Source organism: Herpailurus yagouaroundi, unplaced genomic scaffold, assembly GCF_014898765.1.
Source record: "Herpailurus yagouaroundi ecotype Mexico unplaced genomic scaffold, PumYag 190, whole genome shotgun sequence".
Lineage (NCBI taxonomy): Eukaryota > Metazoa > Chordata > Mammalia > Carnivora > Felidae > Herpailurus > Herpailurus yagouaroundi.
Window position 1 is genome coordinate 33,938,557 of NW_024412421.1, and position 7,582 is coordinate 33,946,138.

A 7,582-nucleotide genomic window follows, 5' to 3' on the forward strand; every position below is an offset into this window, starting at 1 on the left:
CCCAGAAGGGTCGCTCAGCCGCCATCTGGGGGCTTGGAGGGTCCCCCGCTCCCAGAGCTGGCGAGAGCGGCTCCCTGGGCCGACACTTTTGGGCAAACGGTGTGGTTGAGGCCGAGCACCTGCTTTCGTCCTGGGACTCTGGGATTTGGGCACGTGCCAGGCAGAGGGCGCTCATGTGACCGGCCCCTGATAAAACCCGGGGCGCTGAGTCCCTACCGAGCAGCCCTGGTGGACGGCACCTCACATGTGCTCTCACGCCTCACTGCTGGGGAATTGAGCGTGTCCCGTGTGACCCCGGGGAGAGGAATCTGGAAGCTGGCCCCTGTCCCTTTGCCGACCGTGCCCCGTGTCCTCTTGCCGTAATAAATCACGGCCACGAGGAGGACCGTAGCCTGAGACCTACAGGTGCTCCGAGGGCGTCACTGGCACGTGGGCAGTCTTGGGGATCCCGGACACAGTGGAGAAGGGCTGGTGGCAGCAACGGGGTTCAAGATCTAGGACAGATTCAGCTCCTTCCACCCACCCAGTAATGGCAGCTGTGCCACCTGGACACGACGTCCTGGCCCGCAGAAGCTCGCGGAGTGTAGGAAGGTGTGCAGAGGTGTGCAGGGAGCACATGGCCCTCCCATGTTTGGGAAGGCTTCCTGGAGGAGGTGACCTTGCGCTGAGTCCCAAGGAGGAGGCCATGCCAACAGATCGGGGGGGGGGGGGGGGAGAGGAAGAGAAGCATGTGCCGAATCAGAGGATGGGAGGGTGCCGCTTGCAGGGGGTCCGGGGAGACTGCACACAAAGCACCAGGGGACAGGCGCGGGTCAGGAGGCCGGAGAGAAGAGGCGACCTCCTGCGGGCAGCGTTCAGGGTCTCAAAGGAAGGGCAGCATGTCAGACGCACTGGGACACGATGGATGGACCGGAAGGTGAGACGGAAACCAGGGGGCTGGTCAGGAGGCCCCCACAGAGTGGCATGGAGAGAAGGCTGGGGACGAACAGATGACCTAGTTCAGACACGCAGTCCCTGTCCCCAAGGGACTGCCTTTCCACCCCGTCTGTCATGTCTAAGGACCTGTTCAGGGCCGGTATTAACCATTCGGCTCCTGGGCGTGAGGACACAGGGCTGCGTCGGGTCTCCCAGAACCTCCAGGAAAGGCCCGTTTCACAGCCAAGGAGACCCTCCGGGGCCACACGCCGGGGCTCATGCAGGGACATCACTTCTGAGTGTGTGAGCAGCCTGCTGCCCAGGAGATGAACGGTCCTCTAAAAATGTTTCTCAGAGCACTTTTCTTTACGGAAGCGGAAAAATTTCCTTAAAAGACCGCCGTCCAGTGCACGGAAAGTCACATAAGAGCGTTCGAATTACAACGAAGTCACAAGACTGAAAAACCCGGGCAAAGACAGAAGGGAAAGACAGAAGCAGCAACGCAGACACACGGGCAGGGGACGGGCTGTCCAGGAAGGGGTGCGGCCCGTGGAGGAGACACCCGTCGGACAGGAGCAGCCCCAGCCCCCAGCCGCCCCGTGGCCCGGACCCGGCGCGGTTCATTAATGCTGGGCCACTGCCGCCTGGCCTGAATCCGGGGTCGGGATCCCCGTCCTCTCTGCCTCCCTCTGCTGTCAGAATCACAGGAGAAACCCAGGAAGCACCAGACCACATGAGGCAGCGTCTCCTTTCTCCTGACCACATCCAGAACCGCACTTGGAGGACACAGAAGAAAGCCCCGCTCACGCCCTGCTCGGCTCAGGGGTCCCCAGGCAGCAACCGCGAGCCCGGAAGCCTCAACAAACCCCGTGCCACTGCCTGCGGTTTTGGGGGGCCAAATCTCACCTTGAAACTGAGGCTTGACCTCCCAGGAGCAGGACGCAAACCCACCGAACACGTGGCCATCACGGTCCTCGAGCAGCAGCACGCAGGGGCCCTGGTGGGTGATGCGCCCACAGAGCTGGGCGAAGCTGTGCCCGTGGAGCTCAGATGAGAAGAGCAGGTGCCAGCGGTGCCGCTGCTCCCTGGGCAGGTGGGCGTTGACGTAGATGACCGACGGCACGTCCAGGATGCTCTGAAACACCCTCTCCTGGTCCACGTGACGCTCAGGGACCAGGGGGGCCAGATCGAGGGACAAGCGCGGGAGGAGAAAGCCTCTGTGGATGACCACGCTCAGGAACGTGGCCACGTGGGGGGCCCTGAACACCCAGTCCTCGATCACGGCTCGGTCACAGTCACGGTCCAGCTGCTGAGGCCCCGGAAGCTCCTCGCGGCCTAGGGGAGGGGGACACACAACCAGTGGGGCCATCACATCAGCCGACATCCACGACCCCCATCAGAGCACCTGCCGTGACGCTCATTCGGACAGAGCTGTGCGGTTCGTGCAAAATGCGCCCCTGATTCCAAAGATTTGGTATGCAAAAAGAAATGTAAGATACCCCGATCGCCTTTTATGGTGGCCGCTGATGTTAGAGTATACTCTGGACACGTGAAAAGTAACTCCCCTGTTTCTTTTTCCTCTTTCAACGTGGCTACTGGAAGATTTACAGTTTCACGTGTGGCTCGCATCAGTGCCTGCGTTCCATTTTTATTGGACGGCAGTGATCTTGACCACCTGACAGCCGCACCTTCTCTCCTCTGCAAGCTGCGCTTCAGAGGCCCAGGAGTCAGCCAGGCCTCACCCGTGGGCCCAGCCCCAAAGCCCTCCAGCGGGTGTTCCGGAGACAGCCACACCAAAAGCCGCTCTCTGAGGGCCTCTACTCAACACAGCCAGTTGGCAGAGCTTTCCAAGCGTGACGGTCTCCAGGCAAGTCAGGGTAGTGGCTGGGTAACTTACTGGACACCCCCCACCCCAGTTCATCTGGGAAGAACGGGTTTCATGAACTCTGAATTATGCTTCACATCTATCTACAGTCCCATTTTATCTCTCTTATCCACGAAGAATGGAGGCGATATGGTGGTGGTAACAGAAGACAGACCACTGATATGTTATACGTATTGTTCTTCTTCTGCCCAAGTTCCAAATTTCACCACTTGGTTTTTGAAATAGGACCTGCTTCCAAAATGCGTTTTAAAATCCAGCTTTATAATAAAAGAATGCTTTTATAAAACAAATCTACTTTGCCAAGGGATTCATTTGCATGAATTGGGATTCATTTGAAGTAGACCAAACCAAAGAAGGTATTTTTAAATCCCAAGTGAATTCAAACACATATGGTTTCTCATCCAACGGGAATAGAATATACATGATTCTCAAGTGCACATGGCACATTCTCTGGAATAGTCGGCATATAAACTAGTGTGTAAAGCATGCCTCGGTAAATTTAAAAGGGCTGAAATCCTACTGAGTACGTTCTTCAACTACAATGGAATGAAATTACAAATCAGTAACAGGAGGTGATTTGGGAAATCCACAAACATGTAGAAGTCAAATAACACACATCTAAGCAAGCAAGAGACCAAACAAAGGAGGAATCAAAGAGAAGTTAGAAAATACCAAGAGGAATGAACACACACACATGTACCGAAACTTATGGGATTCAGCTAAAGCAGTGCTTAGAGGGAAATGTATAGCTGTAAATGCCTATATTGAAAAAGAAGAGAGATCTCGAATCAATAACCTAAACTTCAACCTTAGGGAGCTAAAGAAACTAGACCAAACTAAATCTGAAGCCCCGAGAAAGAAAGACTAGGATAGAGACAAAGGAAGGAAGAAACACACAGAGAAAACCAACTGTATCAAAAGTGGGCTCTCTGAAAACATCCACCAAAAACCGAGAGACCTTCAGCTAGACTGATCGAGAAAAATCAACAGCCTCAAATGACTGAGATCAGAAACGAAAGTGGGGACATCACCGCTGACCTTGCAGAATAAAAGGAAACAGTAGAAACAATTATGTTAATTTCTGCCTGCTTGTGAATTTCCCAAACGCCTCTGGTTCATCCCATCGTGGTTGCAGAACATACTTTGTAGGATTTCAATCCTTTCAAATCTATCGAGGCACGTCTTACGGCCAGCCCAGAAGATAATCCAGAACAGAGCTGGAGGACTCATGTTTACGGATTTCAAAGCTTCACGACAAAGCTACAGTAACTGAGACCGCGGGGTACCAGTCTAGGCGCCAAGGCCTCAGTGGGCGAGTGCACGGGCCACTTGCCTCGGGGTTCCATCTCGGAGAAGAGCTGGGCTGCCAGCACCTGCACCCCGGGCGGGGGGCCCGGGCCCCTCTTCTGGGTCCAGCCTCTCAGCTCCTGTCTGTAGTTTAGTACGTGCACTACAGAGCCAACCAGATCCTCCGTGAACTGCAAGACCACAGTTTTACCATGAGTAACATTTCCACCCTGACCCATGACCTACCTCCTATCAGCACAGGGAAGGGCGTTTATCTTTTCAATGCCGACTATCATGGGCCACAGGGTGGGAGGAGATCACACAAAGGGCATTCACGCTCAGGCTCACCAAGGCCTCTGTCCAGGGTCCTGACCTCACCAGGGTTCCCCCCCCCCCCCCCCCCCCAGGGGGACATCTCCCTGTGTCCCACCCTCATCCTAAGCCCCCAGGTGAGGATATGAAACCTCCTAAAGGGTCTCGCGGCCTCACTACCTTCTGGACTTCTCTCACTTTCACGGGACCTTCTGTGGCAGAAATCATTTTCATGATCACAAGACTCTTCTCCTCGGAGCTTCCCTTTAGCAAGTGGGACATGAACATTGTGAACTGCTCCCGGGAGATGCTCTCGCTGGGCCCCTTCGCCTTCCCCGGCAGGTCGAGGCTCCGCATGCCATCGTACAGTCTTGTGACCATCTCCGGGGGAAGGGCTTCCCCTAGGTGACTCTGTTGGGGACAAACCGGAGAAAAGGCTACATGGGGCCAAGCTAAGTGTGGCGGGATCGCAGGAAAAGGACCAGGGACCAAGAGCACCCACTGCTGCTCCCGGATGCTTCCACCAGCACTCAACCTTGCTAACTCCATGTGGACCCCCTTCTCCCACCCAAGGGCATCACACACCCCCAAAATGCCCATGCCTGACGCATCCTGGCTCCTCTTGGCCACGAGGCTCTTCCACAGTCTGTGCCCAGCCTGCCCTGCCAACTTTCCAGTCCCCACCAGATTGGCCACGTCATTCCTGCCTCTGGCCATTGGCTGCTCCTCCCTCTGCTTACACTTTCTTCATTCTAGACCAGTGGCAACCATGTACGTGTCTGAATTTATTAACGCGTGGAACACTTGTCTGGGCACAGCTGATCGGCTCTCCTCCAGCTCTTACTTCTTACCCAAGGTGTTCAATATGTCTTTTTAATTACATTTTATTTACATCTAATTCTTAATTAACATCTTGTCAATAACGTCCTGTAAACACGGCTCTCCGTTTTCACTCCAACATCAATCAAATCTGCTTTGCTCCAGGGATTACAAATAAATGGAGAGCGAGCGAGCAAGTCACACACACACTGAATCACGAACTTGCTTTGCAGCAGGGTCTGAAAACTGGATTCTCCTGGAACTGCGGACTGTGTCCGCACCGTGTGTGACAAGACGGATACCCTGAGGGTCTTGTAAGGCCGGTTCCTACGCTCACCCTCAAGAGTACTCCTAGTTCTGTCAACGTTTTCCAGGTTCTCCTGAAAAAAGCAACCCACCCTTCTTCCCCAGAAGACACTTCATTCAGTGGCCCGGTTTTCTGATCAACCTTTCACCCCACTTACTGTGATACATACACATTTGTGCACATCATTTCTACCGTGCGCTCATGCCTTTAATTGGCCTGGTTGCGGGACGCCTGGGGGGCTCAGTCTGTTAAGCGTCCGACTTCAGCTCAGGTCATGATCCCACGGTTTGCGGGTTCGAGCCCCGCCGTCGGGCTCCGTGCTGACAGCTCGGAGCCTGGAGCCTGCTTCGGATTCTGTGTCTCCCTCTCCCTCTGCCCCTCCCCTGCTCGCACTCTGTCTCTCTCTCAAAAATAAATAAACGTTAAGAAAAAAATGTAATCGCCCTGGCTGGTTCTGTCTGCTTCAGCTAAGTGGGTGGCCCAGGAAACTGGGGTGCTTTGGTTTAGTAGAGATCCATACACACACGTGCACGCGCACACACACACACAGCACATAGCTGTGACCGAGATAACCTCCCCGGCCGATTTCCTCGTCTGCAAAGTGAGCATGTTGGGGATCCCCAAAGGCCCCCCAGCTCCCACTCTGCACATACGAAAGGAGGCGGCTGCTGGAACGCCTTCCCACACTGCAACCTCCACATCACCCAGGAGGATGTGGTCTTGCCTCTGTCTGGCCAAACACGCTGCTAAAAAAGCCCCATGGGGGACGCCTGGGTGGCTCAGCTGGTCACGTGTCCGACTTTTGGTTTTGGCTTATGACCTCACCGTTTCATGGGTTCGAGCCCCGTGTCGGGCTCTGTGCTGACAGTATGGAGCTGGCCTGGGATCCTTTCTCTCTCCCTCTCTCTGCATGCTGTCTCTCTACATAAATAAATAAACATTAAAAAAAAAAAAAAGCTCCACGGAACGGGGTGCAAAGATGGGGAAATGGGCAGTTTGGACCCGCTGTCAGGTAAACGCGGAACTTAAACGTCATTCTTTTGTTAGGAGGACATTAAATTCCTAGAACATCAAACACTTACAAATTCATCTGAAGGCAAAGTACACTTGAAACTGCGGTTGCTGGGGGCGCCTGGGGGGCTCAGTCAGTTAGGCATTGGACTTCGGCTCAGGTCACGATCTCACACTTCATGAGTTCAAACCCCATATCGGTTAAGCGCGAGCTCTGCTCGCTCTCTCTCTCCCTCTCTCCCTCTCCGCCCCTCACTCACTTGTGCCCTCTCTCTCTCAGAAAATTAAAAAAAAAAAAAAAAAGAACCCGTGGTTTCTGGACCCACGAATCTGGCTCAGACAGTCCGCCACCCGGTCTTGGAGGGAAATTGGGTGACAAAGGTTTAAGAGACGGGGAGCAGGGCTGGCCCCTTTGGTCTCAAGCTGGAAGTGTCCCCCAACGCACCGCGGCACAGAGGCAGAAAGGTCGCGATAGAGATCACGCAGCCCCCGGAGCAGAGAACGCACCCTCTCTGCCCTTTACAGAAGACGCACTTCGCAGAGTGCCGTACGTCCATCAGACAACCACGGAGAGCCGACCTGGGCCCGAAGGCCACAGCACCTGCTCCGGAGTTCACGCTGACGGCCACGTCCCGCTCTCACCTTTACTGCCCTCAGAGAGAAGGACCTGGGGGAGGCATCTGGGCGCTGCTTCTCCGATGACAGAGCGTCAAACAACCCATCGATCTCGGCCTGCTCCGCGGGGAGAAACTGTGAACAAAACCTCGGCCCCGACTGGCTTCTGCTGTTGCCCATGTCTCCTTGTATCCGGCAGAATTCTCTGCAGAAGACACCACGGCACAGATCACGTCAGAGAGGTCAAAGCACAGTCGTCACAGAAAATCAACGTTGACAATCACATGGTCAGTCAGTCAATGCCGAGTTAGCTGCAAAAAGGGGCTGGAACCCCTCAGAGCTAAGCAACGTTCCAAGGTGGTTCAGCAACAGAGTCGATGAAAATAAAGTGGGAAAGCCCGACCCCGGCCCCCTGGGCGCCTGGAGCATAC

The 7,582-nt window shown here is 54.8% G+C and overlaps 1 protein-coding gene across 4 annotated transcripts in view; it reads right to left on the reverse strand.

Annotated features, from left to right (window-relative positions):
- Positions 1 to 7,582, reverse strand: part of MEAK7 (MTOR associated protein MEAK7) — a 53,901-nt gene that overhangs the window by 5,115 nt on the left and 41,204 nt on the right. For all 4 annotated transcript variants that reach the window (XM_040443243.1, XM_040443240.1, XM_040443241.1 and 1 more), the window contains 4 exons: positions 7,179 to 7,356; positions 4,580 to 4,810; positions 4,134 to 4,278; positions 1,822 to 2,250 (listed from right to left, as the gene is read on the reverse strand). In XM_040443243.1, coding sequence (XP_040299177.1) covers positions 1,822 to 2,250; positions 4,134 to 4,278; positions 4,580 to 4,810; positions 7,179 to 7,331 — 958 coding nt within the window. In that variant the 5' untranslated portion in view covers positions 7,332 to 7,356. The remainder of the gene's footprint in view (positions 1 to 1,821; positions 2,251 to 4,133; positions 4,279 to 4,579; positions 4,811 to 7,178; positions 7,357 to 7,582) is intronic.